This window comes from Lissotriton helveticus, chromosome 2_1 (genome assembly GCF_964261635.1).
Source record: "Lissotriton helveticus chromosome 2_1, aLisHel1.1, whole genome shotgun sequence".
Taxonomy (NCBI): domain Eukaryota; kingdom Metazoa; phylum Chordata; class Amphibia; order Caudata; family Salamandridae; genus Lissotriton; species Lissotriton helveticus.
Genome location: NC_136059.1, coordinates 311,630,074 through 311,657,322, shown reverse-complemented (window position 1 = coordinate 311,657,322; position 27,249 = coordinate 311,630,074). Strand labels below are relative to the sequence as shown.

At 42.6% G+C, this 27,249-nt stretch overlaps 1 protein-coding gene across 1 annotated transcript in view; it reads left to right on the top strand.

The window, feature by feature from the left end:
• Positions 1 to 27,249, top strand: part of CCBE1 (collagen and calcium binding EGF domains 1) — an 885,539-nt gene that overhangs the window by 836,585 nt on the left and 21,705 nt on the right. The window contains exons 6-7 of the mRNA XM_078677273.1: positions 24,109 to 24,212; positions 26,680 to 26,800. Coding sequence (XP_078533399.1) covers positions 24,109 to 24,212; positions 26,680 to 26,800 — 225 coding nt within the window. The remainder of the gene's footprint in view (positions 1 to 24,108; positions 24,213 to 26,679; positions 26,801 to 27,249) is intronic.

Sequence of the window (27,249 nt, the reverse complement as noted above, 5' to 3'; positions counted from 1 at the left end):
CTAAGACCTCTGTCATTCTTGAGTTGAAGAGTGAAGTGAGGTCATCAGCCATCCATGATGAGGGATGGAGTTAAAGATGGGGTGAATCTTGGCTTTAAGTTCGGATAAAGGTATTTCTTTGATGTTTCTGGTTAAGAGTTCAGGTTTCACAACACAAATAGGTTGGAGGCTGGCAAGTGTGTCAATCTTGAACAGAATAAAGTGGTGGTCTGACCAGTCAATGGGAGTAATCTATCTCAAGGAGATTAGATTGTTGTTTGTTATGATCGCATCTAGTGTTGCACCTTTGATGTGAGTTGGTTTATTGCAGAATAGCTTGAGGTTATATATTTCCAGACGGTTGTATATATTTCCAGTTCGCTCGCTGTATTTAGTGGGGCTCCCTCCACTGATTTACTCAGATGGCATGGTGGACCTGGGCAAGGAATACAAAGAGTGACCCTGACCCATAGGGAGAAATCTCCCTGCATATCATGGCCATGGTCCGACTTTGGGAGTTTGTATGCAGAGCAGGGGGCCAAAACCCTTTAAGGGGTCCCCATTCAGCCTAATGCCAATAAATATCTGTAAGCTATGAGAGAGTCAGGTGTGCCTCATCACATTAATTGCATGAACATTTTGTTTAAATAAATATTTGGATGTCAGTGAAATAGCTCTGTGAGATTCATGCACGATTCGCTTGATTCAATTCTTGCGAAATCAACTCCGCTTTTTCTCTATTCCAGGTCGAACAAATGACTTATAGTTTCAGCTGGGTAATATTATTTGTACATAAAATATTACTCATTTTATAGTTTTTGAAACAACCAAGCCTTGCGTTGTATACCACTCCAAATACACTGCAAATGTAAAAACAGATACCGTGCTAATATAGTAACACATCACATCTGATGTGGGTTTTTTTCAAGAGTATTTTTAGATGAATGCAAATACGTTTTCACTCCACCACCTCCCACGTCACAATTAACTCGGGTCTAGTTTTGTTCTGCCTTGGATGCAGCCTTTGCACGGCTGAAACTAGATCTGTTTGGCGATTGTTTGGTGATAACACGATGTTAGTTTTCCGTGGAATTTACACAGTAGCTGATTTACCATGCACATAGTTGAATATATCTCCTCTGGTTGGGTATAACACATACATCAATTGGAAGTGTTTGTTGTGTTCGCAAAAGAGAGTGTCTGTAGTGAAACCTAAACACGCCAAAGCTGCTTCCTCTACTTGGAGCATTAATTACCAATGAGGGCACTTTCAACCAAGTCAGTTTCACGGATAGAGTGAAACTGAATAAAAACAAATGTACCCTGATGACTGAAAGATTGCAGCTCACTTTATCAGTTATTTCAATCACTCGTGCAGGACAAGGCCGGCGGTGGCTTGCATGAGAAGAAATGCCACCGTAAATCAGTGCTCAGCAGCCAGGGCCCTCAAAGAGCCATGGTGCCTCTGTAAGAAATTCATAACACTGCGCGCATGCAGTAAATCACGGTTAATGATGTGCCGTTTGTTATTTTAGGAAGTTAGACGTTCTAAAGTATTGGGAGAGTGGCGGGAATAGGTGCAAGGAAATCCCCAGTGGTCGGAAGGAGCCAAGAAAAATACCAGTAGCCTTTGACACCAGCTACCTGCCTCTGACAATATGATTTATCATTTTACTTTTGTTTTTGAAATAATTTTAATGGCATACCACTGGCCTTAGAACTACAAGGGTATACTTATGCAATGCAGCCCTGTTATTTTATCTTTCCCTACTCACATACCATCACTGACACGACATTAGTGCCTGCATTTTAGTCTAAAGATAGATTTAGCTGTATTGCCAGTGTCATGTAAGCAAACACATAGATGGACTTTGGGGGCAGCCCTCTTCATCCTGTGGTCTCACATTGCACACAGCATGGGGCAAGGAGTCAGCCCACTTCTGCCATTGGTTTCTTGCACTGGGAGTCATTGCATTTGCCTAATCACGTGTGTGCACGCCCTTGTAAAAAAGTGCACTTCAGTACTAGGTCTGATGGACCAATACTTTACTTTGCCTATGTTTGTTTCTTTCCATTCTTCATCTTTTTTCGTCCCCCTTGTGTATGTGAACTATGTCTTCACGATACAGTAATTAAAAGCTATAACATCTTTTCTTTTCACCGAAAGGAATCATATTTTACTTTGGAAATACTGTTCCATTAAAATGCTCTACAATGGTTATTTTTCAATGTAAACTTTTTATTGCACCCTGTGGCCACCATGTTTGGGTGGTTGCATTTTCTTTAGCTTCTTTAGAATTTTGCGGCATATTATTTCAAGTATTTTTTTATTACAATTTTCGCCAACTTACCAAGGTCCAAATGATTGGATTTACCAATGCGTATTTTATTTTTGTAGTCCTCTCTATAAAGGACTCCCCAGTGCTTTCTGTACTACATAGAAGTATCAGGGAGCTCGATTCACAAACATCTTGACAGTGCTAATAACTTCTGTATGCATATAAATTCCTAATCTTGATATTACCGATTGAGAAGTGAAGAAATGTTATGCATACAAGGTGTATTTGCATATCTGAAAATTCCACAAGTAGTGGGTCTGTGGGATTTTCTGGGCAGCCGTATCTTCAAACATAGATGAGTACCAGAAAATGGGTAAGTTTGTGGGTGTTACACATCATGGAAACACATACAATTTCACACCTGTGTAGGATTATTAATGCATGATTTTTCGCCTGTTAGAAAATCCTCATTCATAAAATGAATTCATCTTAATGCTAAAACCTTGGTAGATTTGCTTAAGTATTCATGGATGTCTCAATGAGGCCGCTTGGCACTGTTCATCTGAAGTAGAGAAGGTACCTCAGGGAATTACATAATTCGGGGTAACATATCAGAAGCAAACTACGGCCAGGTACATAGCACACGATAACAAGATAAGGCTTCTATTGTCCAAGATAATGAAAGAGGAGGTGAAATGTAGGTTCCTCTCAGAACTGTTGGACACAAGATCATCTAAGAGTCACAGGAAGCCCTGTTGGCACTCCGGGTGCTTGCACAGAGAAAGCTTATTTTCTGATATTACAGTAATTGCTTGATGTTTAACCTTGCCAGGGCATGGCTACATGTAGGACAGGAATAGTTGGCTTATTGGAGCATTTCTTCTAGATTGCAACCAGAAAAGAAGCGTTGTGGAAAGCGGCATTTAGAGCATGGAATGATCGCATAGTAGGTCCATTGTTTTGAAAGTGGACCAGAAATTACAAACTAATTTGGTTTAAATTCAGCGGGACGTCTCACGGTGAACTACGTCTTGTATTCAACGTCTTTTATATTTGAGGCTCTTACTTTGGCTTGTTTGAATGGCCTCATCTGTTTAAAATATCAATAAAAAACTCTGGCAGTCACTCACAATGCCTATATTCTCCAATCTGTATAGTATTCTTGTGAAGACGTATGTCAATTTCCACTATGCAGAATATAGGCTATTTTTGTGCTCACTTACTCAGTTATTTTGGTATTGGTTCAGCTCTAGGGCAATCTTAGCTGATCAGCACTGTATGTGGGGGTGGTCTCACAAGTGTGTGGATAGCTGAGTGATAAAATGAGTCTTTTTCAAATGTAAATAGGGTCTAGATGAGATCAGATATTCCTTGTAATGGCAGAAATGGTGTTTAGCTTATGTCCGAGGTGACCCTTCTGGTCTTTCTCATTTTCATCTCATGATTTCTGTTGTGCCCAGGTGGCACTAGGACCCTGCAAGGCGAGGGTCAGGGACAAGGGACACCGGACACCACATCCGGTCAGGGGAGGGATCAGGGGACACACAAGGACCGGACCTCAGGGCGAGAGGTCGCAAGATAAGGGGCGCTGCATAACAGACCATGATGGAAACACAATTAAGGTTACCTGGTAACACCACGATGTCTGGCGTGTATTCTGTGGGTCCAGGGGACACGACATCTGGCGATGAATGCGGAATCTGAATCCAGTGTGCAGGAATCGCGATTTGAAAACCAGGAGCCCACCCTGGATCGCGTCGTGATGAAGAAGAAGAGGGAAGAGTGAAGCGTCATCGAGAAGTCAGCAGCGACGTGGGAGCCCACCCCGACCGCCGCGAACGAAGAAGCAACGAAGCCGGTAAGCGCCAGCCAAAGAGCGCGAGCTTCGAAGAATTAAAAAGCCAGCGCGAGCTCTCGCGAGAGTCTCGGCGGCCATATTGGGGCCAGGCACGAGGGCCAATAGGAACGAAGAATCAGCGCGGCGGCCATCTTGAAGTCAGGCTGCATTGCGATTGGCCGCGAAGTCCTGCAAGAAGACGGCGGCCATCTTAGAGTCAGGCTGTACAAGCCAATAGGAAGCAAGAACGAGTGTGGCGGCCATTTTGGGGCCAGGCAAAGAAGAAGAGGAAATTGGCCATAAAATAGTGAAAAAGCACTGGCAATCACAACAGAAGTGGGTAGAAAGACTATTTTAATGGGAAATAAAGAAATAAAGAGTAAATACAGAGCAGTAAAGAGATAATAAAAGGTGAAACAATAGAGAGCACCACCTACAAAGAAAAGAAACAATAGAGAGCACCACCTACAAAGAAAAGAGACAAGAGAAAAGAACAAAGGAGGGAGTGCAAATGGCAGACCCAAAACCAAGTGCTCAATATAGGAGGCCACTACCATTTAGCTTATCTGAACCACAGACTGGGATCAGATGGGAGAAATGGGTGAGACGTTTTGAAAACTACATCGATGCCACTGATGTGACAGCGGCCAAGAAGCGAGGACTGTTCATAAATTTAGTTGGAGACGAAATAGAGGACTTACTAGTGACCCTGCCAAAAGGTGACATTGACACATATGAAAAGCTAAAGACGTGTCTAACGGCCAAATTTGACCCACAAAGAAACGTGGCCTTTGAGAGGTATAGTTTCATGATCGCGTTCCAACAGGCGGAGGAGTCCCTGGATGAATTCGCAACGAGGTTGCGGAAACTGGTCACCCACTGCGAATTCAACAAGTTCGACAATGAGCAGGCAATAAGACTGCGCATTATAGAGGGATGCCGCGACACAGAATTTAGAGCAAGGGTACTAAAAGAACGAATCTCCCTAGAAAACATTCTTGCACTAGGAAGGGCGGAAGCAAGAGCGACTGCACACGCAAAAGAGATGAAACGAGGTAAGACAAGAGGAGGAGAACAGATGCAACGAATGACCACCAACAATCGGCCAGGAAATTGGAGGAAAGACAGAGGAGACCAGGCAGGGAAGAAGCAACCGGAGGGAACCTGCTACAGATGTGGACTGGAGTTTCCACACAGAGGGCAGTGCCCAGCATTCGGACAGACATGCCGCAAATGCAACGGGCGAAATCATTACGCCAGCGTGTGCCAAGGGACACAATTTAGAAATGACCGGGGAAGACCTGGAAGAGCACGGATGCCAACTAGCAGACACATCAGGCATGTGGAAGCGGGAGTGAGAAGTTCATCTGCAGAGTCAGGGGAAGAAAGTGAGGAAGATAGAACAGAACGGCTGTAACTCATGACAAATGCCACCACAGAATCAGAAGAAGAAGAAGAAGAAATTGAAGAGAGAATATGTCTGGTGGACAAAAAGAAAATAAAAAAGACTGAATCGGTAACAATCAATGTAGGGCCACACGAAACGAAGTTCGTCTTGGACAGCGGAGCGACGTGCAACATCATGTGCGTCTCCGAGTACAAAAGAATGAAGGTGCAACCAACCTTGAAGCCATCGAGAGTACAAGTATTCACGTGGGGGGCGAAGACACCAGTAATCAATTTGGGAAAGTTCAAAGAAGAACTACAATACAAGGATCAAAGGCTGAGAGAAGAAATACATGTGCTAAAAGGGGACATTCCTGCGCCATGCCTCTTGAGTAACGTCACGGCCCAAGTAATGGGGCTGATGGAGATGACATACAACATGTCGGGCAGGGAAAACATTCTGAAAGAATACCCCAAACTGCTAAAAGGATTAGGAAAACTAAAGGGACGACAGATAACATTGCACATTGATGAGACGATCAGGCCAGTTGCACAACACCACAGGAGAGTGCCCATACACCTGCAGCCACAAGTAGCCGAAGAACTGGAAGAGCTAATAAAACAGGACATAATAGAGCCCGCAGATGGTCCGTCACCATGGGTATCGCCAATAGTAGCTGTCCCAAAGAAAGACAAATCAAAAATAAGAATATGTGTGGACATGAGAATCCTAAATAAAGCAATCGAGCGAGAGCGTCATCCTGGACCACATTGGGACGACATGATTAGCTGTCTCACAGGCACAAGAAGATTCTCGAAACTAGATCTATGCAAAGGGTACCACCAACTGGAACTAAACCCTCAGTCGCGATACATCACGACGTTCTCCACTCATCTAGGCCTGTTCAGGTACAAGCGTCTGAGCTTCGGGATCTCATCCGCAGCAGAAATCTTTCAAGAGACAATACGACAAATAATAAGACCGGTCAAGAACAGCCTACATTACAGTGACCTCTAACCACCTGAGATCATGATTTTCTTTTTCTGATCAGATGCAATTACATATGTCTTCTGAAACTGATGTAGAGCTGTAAGTGGATTCAGAGTGATGCTGTCAGGCCTGGGGTGCAGTGATGATCCTTTACTAGATTGTTGATGGGTCAGGTGGCGGCATGCAGAAAACACTTCATAGGTATCGGTTAGTATTGGCAAGGGCCACAAACAAGGCAGTGTCGCCATGTAATTGGGAGATCACCTGGGCTTGTATGATGACTCAGAATTCTGCTTTGTGAATGTATTTTTATTTTACAGTAGAAAGCTTGTACCATGGATTTTGGAGGGTAACTGTTGATTATGAAACCGAAGCACCTTACGCTTGCACTGAGTAAAGAGTATACAGCACTAGGTGACTATGCGCCACGAGGCTATGCTGGTTTTTAAACTGTTGGTTGAAATTTGTATTTTGCACATCCCTGCATCGTATTAGGAAATTTGAAAATTGTTTTTATCTGCTTTTAAACTGAAAAACTTACATTGCTCTAGTTAATCAGACGCTGCTACTCACTCGAGGGTGTCGCAGTCCCCGGTCCGTCACGGCAAGCAGTGCCGATTGCACGGAGGGACAGACTCGACTCCGCACACAGAGGCTGCCGCACTTCCTGTCAGTGGGTTCATTAGACGGATGGCTTAGCGGCCACGCAGCACTAGGTGATCACGCGCCGCAAGGCTATGCTGGTTTTTAAACTATTGGTCTCTTTCTGATTTGCACATTGAAATTTGTATTTTGCACATCCCCGCATCTTATAAGGAAATTTGAGAATTGTTTTTATCTGCTTTTAAACTGAAAAACTTACATTGCTCTACTTAATCAGACGCTGCTACTCACTCGAAGGTATCGCAGTCCCTGGTCCGTCACGGCAAACAGTGCGGATTGCACGGAGGGACAGATGCAACTCCGCCCACAGTGGCTGACTCACTTCCTGCCAGTGGGTTCATTGGACGGATGGCTTGCCGGCTGCGCGCAGCGGGCGTGCGGCTGGTGTGCCGAAGGCGGGCCTAAGGCAAGCCCGTCTGCGCCCGTCCACGACCAGATCGCGGCCGCGCCTACCATGCTGTCAGAAACAGGAGCGGTGAGTTTCAATCTTGGACGCGGGATGAGTTACTGCAGCTCCATGGTCCTGGCTGCATTATCCCACACCAGATTAATCTTGCCACTACTCCACTTCCACACAGCTGTGATGGCTGTGGGCAGTCTTTGGTATCTATCAAGGCGCCTAGGAAAAAGCAGGCACGCCCCCCATGCCGAGATAAGGTGTGTAGTGCAAACATTAAGGCCTGTCTTATAAACTGTAGATCACTGCCCAAGCATGCTGAAGATGTTTGGTCAATTCTAATGGAGGATACCTGGGATGTTATGTTCCTGACGGAAACTTGGCTTAATTTGGATACGGTGACAACTATTACATTAGCGATGCCTCCAGGTTTTAAAATGTGCCATGTTAATAGAGAAGGAGGAAAAGGGGAGGGGTGGTGGCTATTATTTTTACAGACACATGGGAGTTGGTGTCCTCTGCTCCTTTCTGTGCTCAGGGCATTGAAGGCTTAAATTTCTGTTTACAACCAACCCCCACGTCTGCTCTTGGGGGGATTCTTATTTACAGACCACCTGACTGTGCAGTGCCTGCCCTTCATACGATCTGTAACTTAATTGTTCAAAAATCAATAATGTATACTAATTTTCTGGCCTTGGGAGATTTCAACCTACATGTAAATGACTTGAAATGTTCTCAAGCAATGCAGTTAATTACATCATTAGCTGGGGCTAATTTCAAACAATGGGTCTCCCATCCCACACATGTAGCGGGGCATACCCTGGACTTAGTTTTTTCCAACTGTACCACTATTGATATGGAGACTTCCGTTCCTCTGACATGGTCAGATCACTATCTGGTCCCTTTTTCTATTATTTTACCTAATTTAGGGCAAGCAAAAGGAACACGTCTCACGCTCAATAGAAATTGGAATAATTTGACCGAAACAGTACTAAGCTCCATTTTGCAAGACAATCCCCCCCACCTATGGGCTAATCCTGATGCTGATGCAATCTCGAAACACCATTGGATTGCTACGTGGTGGAGTCGGTAACACTGGGTAAAATGGTGAAATCAACTAGATTATCCAAGACTGCCCCATGGTTCCCCAATGCCCTTATGGAGAACAAAAGTAAGTGCAAAAAGCTGGAACGACAATGGAGGCTGAGCTACTGTGAGAGAACGAAGGCAAATTATAAAAAAGCCTTTAAAGTGTTTCACAAGGAGATAAAAACAGCTAGACGAAATCATATTGCGTCAAGTATCCGAAATGCTAATCAATCCAGAAGCGAGGTCTTTAAGGTAGTTCAATCTTTTTTTAAGCCCAGGGTACTGGAGACAGAAGTAACTTCATCCGCAGCCCTGTGCGATAAGATCGTGAACTATTTTGATAATAAAATCGTAAAGGTCTATGAGTCGTTTCGGGCCCCAGAGGCCACTGCGAAAGGGGATAAATCTCCGCTCATAAGGGAGATACCTAGACTAAGCGAGTTTACACATATTTTGCCGCAGGATGCCCTAATTAAAATTCAGAGATGTCATTCAGGAGCCCCAGATGATCCATGCCCTCCCAAATTATGGAAGATGTTATCCTCCTCATTGGTGGATGGGTTATTACACATTTGGAACTCGTCTCTGGAAACAGGCATCTTCCCAGATAAATGGAAGCACGCGTTGATAAAAACCCCAAAATCGTGACCCGGGCTATCTCAAAAATCTGCGACCAATCTCTTTATTACTGGCTCCAGGAAAAATGTTGGAAAAATTAGTTCAACGTCAATTGACCAGCTTTATTGAGCAGAATGGGGCTCTGCATGATACTCAATCAGGCTTTCGAGCAGGATTTAGCACAGAGACTGCTCTCCTGGAGGTGGCAGAGTCAATAAGGTGGTCTTTGGATTCAGGAGTACCAGCACTGCTTGATTCCGGTCCAGGGAAGACATGAGTTGGCAGTTCGGGCTGGACTGTTCCCATGAGGCACAGGGTCAAGACTGATTTGCATATGGCCATGTCTGAACTGAGGTGGCTTGGTGAGCAAAATAACGATGGATTAAACCCAGATCTGTGACTGGGGTGAATGTTTTGCCATTGTGCAACATTCCGTCCATCATCTTGTGTGTTTTGCTGTTCACCCTATGTGGGAAGGATATGCCCAGACGTGGGTCCCGTGCTCACTAAGCCACTGGAGTCAAGCTATCCTGGCTGAAGACGGCTGATAGCCAGAAACCAGTCCTAGGATGCTTGATTCCGGTCCAGGGAAGACATGAGTTGGCAGTTCGGGCTGGACTGTTCCCATGAGGCACAGCTCAAGACTGATTTGCATATGGCCATGTCCGAACTGAGGTGGCTTGGTGAGCAAAATAACGATGGATTAAACCCAGATCAGTGACTGGGGGTGAATGTTTTGCCATTATGCAACATTCCGTCCATCATCTTGTGTGTTTTCCTTTCAATCAATGCAAAATATCAATCCATACTAATATTATAAAGAGAGAGCCCAAACCTTTGAGGCGGGTAATCTCAGTAACCACAGCACCAATCACAACACCCAATACAGCGTTGGAAAGGGCAGTTGCAGCAGAAGGACATAGGCTATGCAGACGGATAAAAAAAATTATTTAAAAAATTGCGAAAAACGACATCATCCAGAAGGCCGAGGGCCAAAATAACATCAAACAGGAAATGATGTAATAATGTGACTCACTATATTGAGACTGAGAGCCTGGAGCCAAATAGACCGTGAACAAGGGATATGCTATCCCTAAACGCGTAGATTTGTGCCTGCCTGCTTTAGAAACTCCATGCTGTGAGGATTAAAAAAAAAGCACATAAGTGAAGACAGACGCGAGTTCGTCCCGTTTTTCTCCCAGCTGGGAGAATTGGTTGTCTATATAAATGCGGCATGGTTCTGTCGCGGGGATTTACAAACCGGCGACAGAGCGCTGCAAATTCTGGCGAAACGGAACCGAGGGGTATCAATATATATATAAATATATATATATATATATATATATATATATATATATATATATATACCATACTAATATTATAAAGAGAGAACCCAAATCTTTGAGGCGGGTAATCTCAGTAACCACAGCACCAATGAAAACACCCAATACAGTGTTGGAAAGGGCAGTTGCAGCAGAAGGACATAGCCTATGCAGACGGCCACCATATACATTTAAAAGGTAAAAGAACCGTGCCAGCAAAGTAGTCCCTTGTGGGCGTGTCTGCGTTCTGCTGTGGGCGTGTGCTGGGGCGTGACAAACGCTGGGGGCGTGTGGTACTTTCCGCCCTTCATTCCATGTGAGTCGTAATTGCGCCGCATCAAGGGGCACGCTGGGCTGCTACTTTATAAAGGCCTTCCAGGCTAGACTGGCAGGGCTGTCGGAGAGCCTGTCAGCACAGCGCTGCTTGTCTTCTTTACTGAAGGCAGAAAGCACAGCTCCAGGAGGGAGATGAAAGGCAGGTGGTTTGAGTTCAATAAAGATGCCAGGTAAGGTATGTTTTCACATTTGGGATGAAGAGGAGAGTCCATTTTATGCATGGCTCCTCAATTACTTATCTGCTTCTGCCTAGTAATTATCAGCAGGGGCAGATGATTTTGGGGCAGCATACATATAGATATTTAACTATAAGTTACGGTGATGTTTCACTTCGGAGTTCTAGGTAGCATCATTGACAACAAGAGCTTTGCATTCGTTGTTTATTTTATATCACTCACGACCCCTCGGTAAAAAATATCCCTGTAAGTGTAGTTATATATATATCACAGATGTGGTGATGGTAACAGTGAATAAAGTAACAAAGTCCACTTTCTTCAGAAGTGGAAGGATATGTTAAACAGTGAACATTTAAGCTAAAGACCCTGAGATGAGCATTAGAATAATTTGTATCTCACTGAGGCATCTGTAGAACTTTGGTAGTTATGGTTAAGACAATGAGAAAACAGAAAGAGCACTTTATGTTTCCTTTACAATGTTGATCTCCATTTGTGAATCTACTCAAAATCTGGAAAAACGGGTAATCATGTATGGTGAATCATGGGAATGTTAATTTTCCTTTGCAACAAACGTCTGATTTAATTGTGTTTATTCTTTTATTTTTTGGCGTAAATCTGTCTATCATTGTTTAACACTTTACTTGACTATGTGATGAAAGGTTGTCTGCAGGATACCCTCCACATCATAAAACATTTTGCCCCTGTTGCTTTTTTCCCTCCTAATGCAGGCAAATTTCCTTTTATGGGTGAGGACCATCCTCAGGAGTGAGTTTTCTGATGCCCAATCACATATGGGCACTATCAAACTAGCAAATGATGTGGTCCGGTGATAAATTCTGGGTCACTTCATGTATGAAACAGTGGCAGTTCACCGTTCTTTGTGCCAGGGCTCTGCTGTTCTTGTTTTCTGTTCCTTTTCTTATCATGATAATAGTGCCAGCATTTACATTTGGCCCTGCCCGATCTAGCATTACCCCCCCTTCTGCTTCATCCTATTTTATATTTTTAGTTTTGGGGGAAGGGTCCGGCAGCTAGAATTTGTACATAAGCCACTTCTTTCTTAAAAGGCACTTTCGCCCATATTCTATTTTCTTTTTATTTATTGCTTTATGATGGAATAGCAAATAAAAACCAGCGAAAATGGAGGCCTCGAACATCATCACCCTAAGGCACCGAAGCATCATTACACATTGCCTGTGACCAAAAAGCAGGTACCCCTTGAGGCATTGCATTTTTAGTTGGTTTCAAAATGTCCTGACTGGACTGCCTCCAACCTGTAGGCCCTGCAAACCTTTTGAAAACCCACATGTATCTAATGCTCCCATTCTCAGGAGACCTAAGGAAACACGGATGTTAGCAACTACTTGGAAAAACCCACGTGCATTTGCTATTTCAAGACTCCGGACATTCATAGCAATATATCCTGGGTTAGCATTCTTTGATTTATAGATCAAAACTCTGTGGTCAAAAAGGAATTAGTTGCCCAGCGCCTTAACCTCCAGCATCAAAACCCCACTGGTGCAGTCTTGAACATATTTGTTCCATAGGGCGTAGTTTAGTAATTTGTCAGAGTTCATGTATCCAAACATACTCCCTTATTCATTCAGGATGTTTAGTCTTTATTATTAATCTTCTCCATAAGTGTAATTAAATGTATCCATAAAGTCTCAACTGGTACAGCCAGCCAACACGTGTTTCGGGGACTTTTGTTAAGTCACTCCTTATTTTTCTAACGTTACAAATTATTTGAATCATTTTTTTAATATTTACCATTGTGTAAGGGGTAGTGGGGGTGGATGATTATCAAGGGCCTGTGACATGCCTTGGAAATCAGATTAAAGTAAATCCCATTATCAGGCAGCAAAAGGTCTTCTCTGAAAAGTGTATGGAATGTGAGACCATCAATTCATACCGTCCCACCCGGACAGCGTTTGGAGGTATATATGAATTTGGAAACTTTATTAGTCAATCAACTAGAAATCATTTGGTCCTTAGGTGCCACAACACTCAAAAGGGGTTGGTAACTTGCAAGAATCCTCATTTGGAGGAAAAGTTTGATATCTCCTGGAGCATGACACCGACTAAAGAATCAATAAGGTCCGCATGTAAACTGTATAAGGAAGCAGTGTGTGCAGTGTGACCAAATACTCAAAAACAGCTGGAAGTGTGGTGTGGTAAAAGCAGTGGCAGGCGAATGACATAAAACGTGTTGTGGATGTTATTCAGGATCACGTCACTACATGTAAGTTCTGCCTTGCTTTAAAGATAAATTGAGAAGTGTATGGTATAGTGGGACATTTTGCCTCGAGAATGACATTTAAAAAAAATGTTTATTGCTCTGTATAAGGTAAGTAAGAATCAGTCACAGTATAAAGAAATTACACTTCGGTGCAGCATATGATGTAAGGCAGGATAATCCAAAAATTTTAAGTGAAGGGATCAGTATACAATATTTTTTGTTAGCCAGTGGGGTGTGTGAGTGAAGCAATCCAGTTTGACCCTCCCAAGAAGCGATTCTGGTGTTCCCCCCAGCAACAAAATAATGGGGTCAAATGCTGCACTTGTCACCACCGTTTGCCAGTAAATGATCAATTGTCTGTGGTTTTAATTTGAATAATTGACCAATTTCTGCACTTGAGAGCAGGGATGCTTTTTGTGAGCTCAGGCATGGGTCAGGGTTGATACAGCAGTCCTCACAGCAAAGGCGACTCGTGGCTAGCTCGCCGTCAGCACCCCAGCCCACTGCTCATCCAGGCACCTTTGTTCACTCTGCAGTGATGCAGATGCACTGGTGTTCCTCACATGCTGTTCCACAAACATGCAGATAAGCAGCAATATTGTGGTCCTCTTGCAAAGCAATGCCTGTAAGCTGGAGGTCACAGGTGCAGTTCGTTGTGAGTTAGCTTAATGGGTCTTGCTGCTCTTGTAGGGACCGTTGTGTGGCCTTAAATGAAGGCACACGTTTCCATCCTGAAAAACAGTTTAGTGCTTTCTGTGCCTGCTGGAAACAGTTGCAAATTGCAACATAAGTTTGAATCATTACAGGGCTTCCTTCTCCAGATGTTGATAAATGAAAGAATGTAAAAAAAAATAAAACAAAGCATCCTGAATAAAAACCATGTCTCAACACGTCATTCCTCCCAAATACACAGTGCTTGCACAATGAAGTTATTTTTAAATGCTGCGCCGACTTTCTTTCTAAGAGTGTGCAAATATTTTCTCGATATTTTACACAGCCACGGAGGTCTGAAAAGAGAAAGCTGAGGACTGGAGAGAGCAGTGTGTGGGAGAGGGGTGGGGTTGAAGGGGTAAGGGGGGGATCAGGTCTTGGCCAGGATGTGAATCTCTGTTTCCCCTGATGCATGCTAAGGGCAGGGCAGATGGTGTCAATGGCCTATTAAAGCCAAATCAGTCTACAGTTAATAAGTGGGCACAGGGCTCCCTTTTGTTTGCGTTGGTTTTACAACCAAGACAAATTCTGCAATAGGAGCTGCTTGCAGTGTACATGCAGGGATCCTTTTTAGATCACGCATACTAGACCATGTATACGCTGTCTGTTGCAAGGCATATTGTGGCCTACCAACAGCACAGAGGGCCTTGGAGCCCTTCCATTGTTTCCCATTGGTTGGCCTTCTTGGCACTCTAATTTCCCTGCTTCTTATTTGTGTTCCAAATTGTCACTCTTGTGTTGATGTCAACCAAGGAGCATTGTCTCTTCTCTTTGATTGGCTGGCATCTTTGTTTCCACTGCTTGCTTTTCAAGAAGTAGATTTTCTTTTGTGTTAAGCACTCCATGAGAATGCATGTGTTTGTGAGCTATCTTCTTCATGCACTTTTCTCCCCTGGCACTTGTGTTGCTCTCTGTTGACCGAGTGCTTCTCCTTGCCTCCTTTCTGTTACGCTTGCCTGTATGTTTGCTCCCACTGCCTTTCCGCTCCCTCCATGTTGTTGCCCCCACCTCATTGTCCTTCTCCTTTCCCCCACCGCGCCCCTTGTGTTCCTTCTCTCTGTCTCCCACCCTCCCTGTTGCTCCTGCATTCCCCATCCTCCCCTGTGATGCCTCTGTATTACCCTGTCGTTCCCACTGTTGCTTCTGCCCCCATTGCCATGTTCTCGCCTGCATACTTAAAAAATAACACACTTTTGTGCGTTTTCTTTTCTTTTTAGTAATCCGTAGGTATAAATAAAAAAGCACCACCATCATTTTGTAGGCACATGCATGTACCGTGCACGCTCCAGCAAAATGACTTGGGCGGCTGCATCAAAGGCTTTTTTCCCCAAACTTCATCAAGATGCTTTGCAGCGTGGCTACAAACAACTATTCAAGCCAATAGGTCACAAAGGCAAGACCTACTGCCTTTGTCAATCTTTGTTCTTTAGGCTTGAGAAATAAGCTATGGCTGATATAAATGTAAAAAAGCACCTTAATACGAGGGGGGAATAGCCCTACCAAATTTACAGATTTACTACTGGGCAACACAGCTTAAAGTCGTTAACCAATGGTTACACGTCCCACAAGATGACCCGGCCTATCACGCAGACAGGACACATTTGGACACACATAACTTACTAGCGACACTATATCATAAGGGACTGGCAGCGAAGCTAATAGGACCAACAAATCATACGGTGGCATTATGGCATAGCGCACAGACGAGACTTGGGTGGGGAGGTGTCATCACGAAACTGACCCCTCTGTGGGATACTAAGGCACTAGGTCATCTGAGACACAGCAAAGGGTTCACTCAGTGGGACAATATTGGCAGTTCCACGGTGGGGGATGTGTGGACGGAAGGGGGGGTGGTCCCTTTCTCGCACCTACAGCAGCAATACGACTTAGGTCCCAATGAAACATATCGATATGTCCAAATTAGGCATGCGCTCATGACAGCAATACCTGAGGGCACGGAGGTCCCGGAAGCCTCCCCACTTGAGGATCGCTTACTCACTGATTTCATGCAGACCAGCGCCACTTCCCTCACATATCGTAAGTTATTACATAACCTACCTGACCCCTTGACCAAGTTGCGGGAGAAGTGGGTGGGCGAACTGGGAGACATGGACGAGACGGACTGGAATGCTGCGCTGGCGTCTCCGAAGGAGGCGGGCATTTCGGTCAGGTTTAGACTGGTGCAGCTTAAGATATTGCACCGGGTCTATTATACGAGAACCACACTCCACAAGCTCCATAGGGCGGAACACCCAAACTGTCTTCGGGGATGTGGGGGAGAAGGCACTTTCATTCACACTATCTGGGAATGCCCGATTATCGTAGATTACTGGAGTCAGATACTACGCACCATTTCCCAGACCTTGGAGGTGTCGCTCACACCAGACCCATGTAAATGTTTGTTAAATGTGTGGGACCCCAATGATCTGACACGCCAGGGTCAGCTGTGGGCCATTGTGGGCATTATGGTTGCCAAGAGGGACATAGCGCAGAAGTGGGGGGCGGCAGAATCACCTACTCTACCGCAATGGTGTAGAAACATGGATGTACTAATGGTGACGGAAAGAGCGGTGTACAAGATGAGGGCTAACCCGAGAAAATGGAATAAAATATGGCAGCCTTGGAATAGTTACAGAGGTGATTTGTGTGAAACATTGCTGGAAGATGATACTGAAGACTCAGGTGATGAGGGGGAAGATGACTGAGCCGCTCTAGCTGATTGGCAGGGGAGATGTTGGTACAGTTTGAGTCGAGGCAGGCCTGCTGCCCGTCTGATGTGAACAGGGATAATCAGAGGGTCAGTATTGGACTACCTTGCGCGTCCGTACTGTGGATACCAGTGTAGAACCTCGTCGATACCACCGAAATTACTGTGTTCAAACAGACAAAACTGTTGAGTCTATAAGTTTGGTTATTCTTGTTACAAAATACAAAACTAAGACGTCGTTTGGCTGTAATGTAAGAAATAATGGTACACGTGATGCATGTAATGCTTTCTATGCTGCCGGACCTGAGGTTGTCGGCTGAAGAGCTGTATATACTTTTTACCCTTATTCATTGATGTGTCGCAGCCGGCCTCAGGGTTGTAGGCTCCATGCTGTGTCCTGATTGCAAATGTTAATAAAGGTCTTACCAAAAAAAAAACACCTTAACACACGGGGGCTACATAAAAGGCATGGGGTGCATGTTGGACATGCTAGATGTAGAGTGTATGGAAGGTAAGTTTTAAATGCATATGCTAATAGGTTAATAGATGGGAAGTTCCACAACTTACTAGTGGGTACTGGCAATAGGATTTCATAATACTGTATGGAGAAAAGTTCGATCAAAAGTTTTCTGGCAAATCTGTTGTTCCCTCTGAAGTCTAATCTGGGTCGTATCTAGGAATAAGAATGAAAATGCTACGATCATTTGAAGCATTAGAATTCTTTTGTGACCCATGCATCCTCGGCATGTATGTTGGGAAGGACAGAATGTATAGTCCTGGATGGCGACATCATTCAGAACTTAACATGATGCCCAAATCATTAGGAAGAGTACAAGTCCTAGTCCTTACGGAAGACCACCTTTGAATGAGGTTTTGGGTACCTGGGTGTTTAATAAAGTTCTCTGCAGTTTCAAAGGATAAAAACGGGTTCTCCACATGCTGTGCTGTATAATGAGATACAAGGAGAGAAATGTCCCATTTAGGTCTTCAGTATGTATTGCCTGAGCAGTATCCCCAAAAGAGGGATACCATTCAAGTCAATTAAATGTATTTCAGTGTTTCCAGGTCCAGAATTAGCAGGTGGGTAATTATTGCACCTGTGCACTATCCACCGACTTCATGCAGTATGGAGGAAGCATCAAACTCTCTCCTCTCTGCTCCCACCCCTTGTCTTACTCCATCACTCCCCCTTCCTCTAACACAGACCAAAACAATGTCACTGCATACAATTACCACCTGCTCCAGGCAGGCTGTAAATGAATGTGGATATGGACCTGTTATTTTCTGTGTAATCTGGATAAACACATGGAAGTTAAGCTGAGATTCTAGGGGCCTTGTGATATCCCCCATTTCAGGGGACATTTTTCTTAATTAGGCCTGAGTGAAATGTTAATTATGGTGGAGTAATTGGCATAATTTTGCATTAAAAAAAATCCATGGAAAATTACTGAGAATCCTCCATTAACAAGCAATTCACTATCCGCGCCCAACAACCCAAGTCGTTGTAACGACGTGCATTGTTGGGCGCGGATAGTGAATAGTATAATTTACTATTCTAACACCAATTCCCGTGGATAGTAGGGAAGGTGTTGGAATAGTAAATATACTATTCTTTATCCTTTAGCGCCCTCTAGCGCAAGTCGTGGTTACGACTTGCATTGTAAAGGACGCATCGTAAAAGCACTGCGGGGTAACATCCGCGTTGAAAAGGATGTTCCCCATTTCAGATAGATTTTTTTACATAAGCGGACCGTTCTGGAAATTTTTAAGCACAAAACTACAAATCCAAATGCAACTGAAGTGTTTTGAATGCAAGCAACCAGAAATCAAATCGAAATTACATTTTCAAGTAGAAAGTTTACCCCATTGAAACATTCGGGTTATTTTTTCAGTGCAAGAGGCATTTCACGTAATTATGCATAATCTCCCGTAATTTTCCAGTAATTTCAACCAAATAGATTACCTCTAATTATGAGAGTTATGCTTACCCCTTCTCTTAAACCCTTTACTTTGATTTGGGGAAATTGTTGGTACTAACTTGTCCTCCCAAAAACTGTTGACACTAAATTAGTATTCTTTTGTTAAGTTTTAGAAAGAATTTACTGATCATAGTTATATGAAATATAATATATTAAACATTCTGTAATGAACAACAGAAATATGCTTTACCATAGAAGACAGTGTAAAATAGAACATCATATCTAGAATAATACAAATAATACATGTAGACCTATGAATGATGTTATGTTACTTTATGTTTAAATAATTTCTTTCTTAAGCACACGTATACCCGAAGGTGTCTTGCCGCTTGCTCAACTGAAACCTAATTACTTCCAGTCCATGAACAAATTAATGTTTAAAGCAAAAGGTTTTAAGAGTTTTCCTGAAGAGGAGTAGATTGTTGATGGCTTTCAGAGAGGTAGGGCATTCCTGGTTTTGGAGGCACTGTTGACAAAGCTGTTTCCTCCCTAGGAGGCTAATTTAAAAAATTTCGTTTTTTGAAGTCGAGTATCTTAGGGTCCTCTGAGGGGAGTGCCACTTGAATTTCTTCTTCAGGTAGTCCAGTCCTATACCATTTGAGGACTTAAATGTGATGCAAAGATCTTTAAAGATGACTCTTTGTCTGACAGGCAGCCAGCGCTGCTGTCTAAGTGCTGGTGAGACAGATTGGAGTTTTGAAATACCCCATAACAGTCGTGTAGCAGCGTTTTGAAGACTTTCCAGTTTATTCATATGTTGTTGTTGTTGCATATTCGTGTAAAGAGCATTACAGTAATCAATTTTTGAAAGGACCATGGATGTCACTACTGTTTTTTTTTAAGCTCAGATGATATAAAAGGCATAACTTACTACAAAGTCCTCACAGTGTAGAAGGAAGATGATATAAATGCATTGACCTTGGTTCCGAAGGTGAGTTTGTTATCCAAAAACACTCCTAGGTTTCGAACCTTTCTTACAGGAGTCGGAAGGGATCCTAGTTCAGATGCCCACCAGGAAGGAGACCAGAGTGATGAGTTTCCAAATAGAATGACCTCTGTCTTTACGGAGTTGAGTTTCAGGCAGTTATTAGCTATCAATTCATTGACTGCTCGCATGCAATTATGGAATCTCATTCAAAACAGTACCAAAAGGAATGTATGCACAAATCCATGTATGTTAAATAGGAAATTTAGAAAGAGAAACTATAAAAGAAAGAGACGAGAAATAAAGAGAACGAGGACGGAATAGGGGGGAATTAATAAAATTTTTGAAAGTAAATGAAAAGTGAAGCATATGTAATAATAAACATGCGACATCCTATACAAAACAGTAATCTTTTAGAATCATCATGCCATAAAGTATATGTATATGTATCAATATCTAATAGAGATATATATTTATATATACTCTGTGCTGAGCGGTCCGGAGGGCAGGCATTAACAAGGACAGTCGCAAGATCTTCAAAATTTAATTTTGAGCACTACGCACGAAAGCGGACTCACCTGACTGTTTTCCATTTGGATTTTATAGTAACGACAGTGCCATGTGCAAGAGCAACAAGTAAGCACTTTGCAAGTAATAACGAGAACTTTCAAATGTACTTTACATACACAAGCACAATGCACTTTGGGAAATGCTGTACTTTATCAGTCACGTGATTTTATGTGTTTTAAAAGCGCGCACATAAGCACTTTGCAAAGGACTTCCACCTGTGATCAAGGCATCTAAACGCTGAAACGCGTAAGGGAGAAGGAAGAAAGTCGTGCTGCTTTGTCCTTAATAAAGCCATGTCCCTGGAACTGGGCCTCTGATTTGTGTTTATGGAGGTAATGTGATGGGCTTCTCCGTGCCCATTGTTTCCAGAGGCCGCCCTGCAGGGTTGGGGGCTCCTGTGCGCGGAGGACTGGTTGTGGACTATAGATATATACATATATAGATATAGTTTATAGATAAATATGGTAATGAATTTTAAATTATATGAAATCACAGAATTAATAAAGCTTTTCAAGGGGGTTTGGGCACCACTTCATTCAAAAGTTGATGTAAAGCATACAAAATAGCAGTAGTATTTAGGTGACTTTTGGAAACTATAGAGCGTCCCTTCACATAGCAAGTGGGAGAGGATGCAATATAAGCTCTATCAAGTCTATGATTATAACATATTCCATATCACCAAGCTTGAAACTGCATGATTTTTTTTTTTGCTCTTCCAATTTTTGGTAATTTGTTAAGAGCAACTGCTAACATAAGGTCAATTAGTTTAGCATTTAACATACAATAATTCCAGTCTTCTGATAAGCTGCCAGGAAAAGATAGGCTTAGGAAAAGGGAACATTTGATTGACATCCAAAATGAATGTTTCCATACCTTAATCCAATAATGACAACTAAATATGAAGTGTTTTTAGTCTGCTTTACATTCATCACATGACCAGCATGTGGTAAGTATGTTGAGTTATTTGAAACAAAATTTGGAGTTATAATAAGTCTATTATATATTTATTTATTTTATTTAAGCAATTTGTAGAGCGCGCAAATACTCATGGGTGTCTCGGAGCTGAGGACTGAGAAGAGGATGTAGTCAGATTGTATGGTGCTTATTGGTTGAAGAGCCTGTAGTGTTTTTATCTAGGAACCTGAATCGATATTTCTATTTTATGCCCTTGTCTGGTTATAATCAATAATATCCATACAACGGCATAGTAATCATATCCATAATTCAGTCTTAGCACATGCTGTCACATTAAGCAAGGCTACTTCCCCGGCCCCCTAGAAAAGCACAACGATTTCTCTAAACAAAATCAAGCCTCCAGCAACCTGGGAAATCCCCCTTGCTTTTGTTTTGATTTCGTCCTAGAACTCCTGTAAAGCACTGTAAGAACGGCCAGTTCTTAGTGACATCTTTATTGACGTCTTATGTCCAACCTTACGTCAAACCCGGCACCTTTCAGGTATAAACATACCAACGTTGCCTTAAGCAAAGACACGGTGGTGGTTTTGGAGCAGAGCAGCTATCTACTTGCCCACGGACGCTGCCCCTCCTCTTTGACGCACTGAGAGAGACGCTGTCTTTTCTCCTGCCGAGAAATCCAGCTCCGGTGTTTCCAGATACCTTCGCGGGTTACTGGGATATCGAGTCCTGAGAGAGAGATACAAGACCTCCTGCTTTCTATTTACCCAGGTAGGGAGCTGACTAAACCCTTACAGAGAATTCTTGAGTCAGATTCTTGGCAAAACAAACTTAACTTAAACTGCTACTTACTTACTCCTTCCCACGTATTAGGCTTAGGTCAGGTACACCGGGGTAGGCGTATCTAGAAGCACCAGTTGAGTACGATTAGTCAATGTATATATGTATATATATATTTTATCTATTTTAAAGTACCATATGGCTAAGAAACCATATCAATGCCTTTACAGTATTATTTTATAATCCTCCTTTTACTGTACGCACTTTACTTTACTATGAGTATTGCAATTGTGGCAATTCATTTCTCTTGCATGAGGAAGAAGACTGCTCAATAAATTACACCTTTTATTGAAAACGCCCGTCTTGCTTTTCTCTGCATTCTGGTGAAACTAAGTACGCACATTTGACTGAGTGAAATAGCTGTCTTTTGTTTTCACACGACTCTAGAGATACACTCTTATTCTGAGGGAGCAAAGTTGTCATGTTTTATGGTTGTCAGAAGCTAATCTCTTCTTGTCTATCCAGGGAGGTTAAACTCCTCCTCGTTTATTCGAGAAAGTTTCTAGTGACCTCTGAGCTAGCTGGCAAACCTTAAGTCTAATATAGTCAGTAGAGACCTAGTCGACCTCAGTCCTACGTCTACACTGCTGAATATATTATTCCAATGCGCAGAGCCTATTGGGAATATAGGAACTACACTACTAGCCAGGTTTTTATTAATTTCCTGAAAGCAGGTAGAGTTGGGCAGGATTTGATTTGCTGAGGGAGGGTGTTCCATAGCTTGGTGGTGGCGACAGTGAATCTTTTTTCACCCCAGGAGACCTTTTTTGTGTGGGGGACTGGCCGTTGAGGAACGTAAGGTTCTATTTGGCACGTGAACACAAAAGGCTTTCTTCAGAAAGTAAGGTCCGGTATTGTGAATGGCCTTGAAGGCAATACAGAGGGCTTTAAATTTGATGCGGCTTGTTATAGGGAGCCAGTGCAATTTCCGAACCACCAATGAGATTGATTTATACGTGGGGGTGCCTGTTATTAATCTTGCGGCTGCATTCTGCACCATCTGTAGTTTGTTAGTGATCTTTTTCTGGGCGTTAATGAACAGGCCGTTGCAGTACTCAACTTTAGACATTACTAGGGTGCTGACCAGGGTTTTTCCTGCACTTGACGGGCGAAAGGGTAGGAGTTTTCTCCTTTTTATATATTCACATATATTATTGTTTAACTTGGAAATATTGTATTTGTGTCATATGTATGCATATACTTCATTTGTGCATAACATCCTTCTCCAGGTAATAGCCTTAAACTCTCTGACTGTAGGCACTCTTGATAAGTTCAGTCCACGCCTCTCTCAAATGCGTCTGGTAATGCTTAATAAATTGTTTTATAGTTTTTTCGCTATTCCTCGTATACAAATCGATTTCAGTGGGAGAGCAAACTTTACAGGCATTCCTATCAACCTGCATTAAAATACTAATGCCATTCTCTCCACTATGTCTGTAGCATGTTTTTTTAAATTTTTACTGCTCGTCACTTGTTAGCTGTAGGAAATGCCTAAATAACTACATATATTTTTTATTTTTACATTTTCGGTGAAGGACTTTACATTCATTACTCTTTTGCCTATATTGCCACCTGAGTTGTATCAATGCAACCACCTCCTCCTGCACCTTCCTTATAGAAAGCCTTGTGCTCAGCCCACAATGTTAAATTATGATACATAAAGACATCCTTTTGACTCTGTGATCGCCACCTGGCATGTGTTGTGTTGTGAAAGTTTGTCCATGGACTTCCACACGTAGCCACCTTTCTAAACCCCTACAATAGATACTGTGTTCTTAATTAACCAAAATAGTATATATAATATTGTAGAACGCTACATCTCCACATTTTCCGCCACACTCTATGATACAGCCAAAGCAAAACTATGGCATAGCATAGTGTAAACCAAGACTAGGCTGCCACATACTAGCATGGCATGGCCAGATAGATCTGCACATAGATTTATATTCGGGAATTTGGCCTATAGAGACAGATTGCCATTACCAGTATTTTATTTTGTCATGGAGAGGGCAAAATATCAACTTGCATTGTTGGCTCAGACCAAAATCACAGCTCATCCTCACACATGTATCCGCTGATGACCTATTGTCTTAATGACATTATTTTAAAAAATATCATTGGAACTATTGTTTGAATTCTATCTTTCCAGGACAGTATGAGAAGTCTAATGATGTGCTAAAAACAGGATCCTGCACAGACACCTGCAAGGAGTTTCAACAAATAAAGCAGACAATTTTGCAGTTGAAACAAAAGGTAAAGCCAGTTATCTATGTATTCATTGGTGAGGTATATTTGGTGGAATAGCAAATGAAATGTCATATCAAAAATATAGCTGTAACAGTCAGTGGGAGGCCAGGTTAAAATTTTGGTTTTGGCTTTTACACAACATTGTTTTCAAGTGTGCAAGTCAGTGAGAAACCTTAAGTGAACCAACGTTGAAACTTCTAGCATGCACTGACTTAAAATAAAGAACAGTGCTGGAAATGTTATGTCACAAGGAAATTGTGTGATCTGGCAACAATAGCAAGGGCTATTTTTTGTTCATGTTTATAAAGTGATCACTACGTTGAGACATGATGGGAGGGATTAGGTTAGAAATCAAATTAAACCCAGATACATTAAAAGAATCTGAAAGGCTGAGTAAAAATATCATACATGACAACAGTATGGCAAAAGGAGGAAGAGAGAGAATAGCATAATTAAAAACACCCTAGAGGCCCATTGAGAAGTTGCTCAGAGAAAGCGGATGTGCAAATAGGAGAAGGGGTCGGGGAACACATTGGAACATAAGTAGGGAGGAATGATTTGCAAGAATCATGGTGGTTTGCAGGAAACTGCATGAATTGCACTAGATTAGCGTTTGTATTTTTCATCTGATTGATTTGCATAGTTAGTGGTGGCCGTGAGATGTGCCCCCATGTCTGCAGTTCGGGACTTCTTTCTCCACATTGTTCATCCTTTAAAGGGACATTTCAGAATAGTCTCTATTATCGTTACTTGAAACAAATGTTAACTTTTCACAATGTGTACAAATCCATTCCACCTACTTGTGGCCTTCAGTGCCCCCTATAGATGCCCCTGCATGCACTGTCTTCATTGCAGTTAATGCAATAGGTGATAGATGTTTTTCACCACCGAGGGCATTTTGTGTTATTGCCATTCACTTCTGTGACCGCGGTGAGAATGGTACCGACCATGTCCAGGGAGGGCACTCAGATGTGAATGAGAAGAGAGTGAGCTGCATCAGTGAAACACTGTTGCCGTTGATTCATTGAGACTGACCAGAGAGCCATTGTAAGATATTAATGAACTTAGAATTAGATGTATAAGTGAAACATTGTTGCCCATTAATGTATTGAATCATTCTATTGAGCCAACGTAAGGTATGGATGAGCTGAGAACCAGCTGTATAAGTGAAAAATTGCTGCTAGTTGATGCATTGAAGTAGTGAACATTACAGAAATGATTCCTGCAGCCCACCACAAAATATCATCTAATTCGTACTTCGTACAAACACAAGAATGGCCAACAATGTATAGAGAATACTAAACCAGAAGAAAGAAATTCAGTCCAAAACCCAGCGTCCAGCATCCCCCACCAACGGCATCTAAGTAGATAAAATGAGTGACACTGCCAGATAACGCCCACAAATCCAGCAAAACGAGGGCATGTGCCCACTTGCAGTCTACAATCAATTGGAGTTCATCAGTCAATGCCAGTAAAGCAAGGAGCATCCCATAGATAAAAAAATTGAAAACACTTGCCTCCTGGCTCCTGTCTCGTTCCTTTTCTGCTCCTCCCGAGTCCAGGCTGGCTCCCAGAATCCCACCACCAAGCTATCATGCTGGTAATACCCAGTATGAGAGTAGCGCCAGATGAGAGCAGCACCAGGATTAGTCTGAGTGGGCTGGTTTGCCACTCAGTCAGGGCTTGGGAGCCTGTGCCTGTCTCCACCCCGCTGTGCAACACAGCTCGGGTGGAGAGAACTAAATGCGCATGTCGGTTTTCACTTTGCAGCAGTGCCACCACTGCTGCTGTCAACGAGGATGGCCCCACCCACCCTGGACTTGGCTCAGCAAGGAAAAATAAAATGATATTAACATGTTTTATAATTGAAATTTTCAGTATTTTCACTTATGAGAGCAGTGGGGCAACGCTCTTCCGTCTTAATGTAGGAGCCACCTCTGCTAACATGGTCTCTGCACAATCATTTCATATACTTTAAGCACCATCCAGCTTTTCTATCCCATGATTAGCATATCACACTTATCGAAATAAAGAACAAGATAGGAATTAAGTATTTATGATGAAATATAGTTAAGGAAAACAACTAGAAATAGAACGGATAATTTGAGTATAATAGTAGCTAGTAAGGCAAACTAGAAGATTGGACATTATAAGTTGAATGCTCTTTAAGCAGAATATAGACTATCGCATCAAAGCAAATGGCTGTCAAAATGTTCTATGCAATGGTAGTAAGACACCTTTAAAGGTTTCGACTAGACTGCAAGAATGAGTAGTTGAGTGATTTCTACATGGTCAGAATGCACATCCTTTATTGTTTTTACAGTATTTACTGTTGTGCTCAGTTGTTAGCAATTATCATATAATTATTAATAAGATTCATGTATATTAAATATCAGGTACAACCTGAATAACCTTTATTACTATTGGAAAATTCACATATGTCTTAAAACTATAATGCTTTATGTTCTTTCAGATATCATTGCTTCCAAATAATGTTGCTGACAGTGTGAAACACATAACTGGTGATAAGGTGCTTGCCTCCAGTACCTACCTCCCAGGACCCCCGGGGCAGCCCGGTTCTCAAGGACCCCCAGGTAAGAAAACATTAAAAATAATTATTATGGGCAGCAGATCATAATAAATCCTGCTTATGTCCTTAATTGTGATTCATATTATTCTTGGTATCTGTAGGGTCAGAATGTGAATGTAGAAATAAATAGTATGGGTGATATAAGAATGTTTCCTTTAGAGCCATATCTGAAATTCAGGGGCCCAGTGTTGGTTCTCAAAGACCGAAGCCATTCCAGGTGTTCAGGAAACCCATAGGTGAAATTTGCACACAATGACTAGTGCAGTGGAGGCTTCTGTGGAACAAGGGTGGTGGGGCGGGTAGGGAGGATAAATACAAAAGAAATCACTTACCTGATTCCAGCCGCAGCTTCTCCTCCTTCCTCTTCTCTTCATGGGTGCCAGCAGCACATAGGCTCCCCGTAGCCAATCACGACGCTGCTGTCACCAGCATGACAGCAGCGTCGTGATTGGT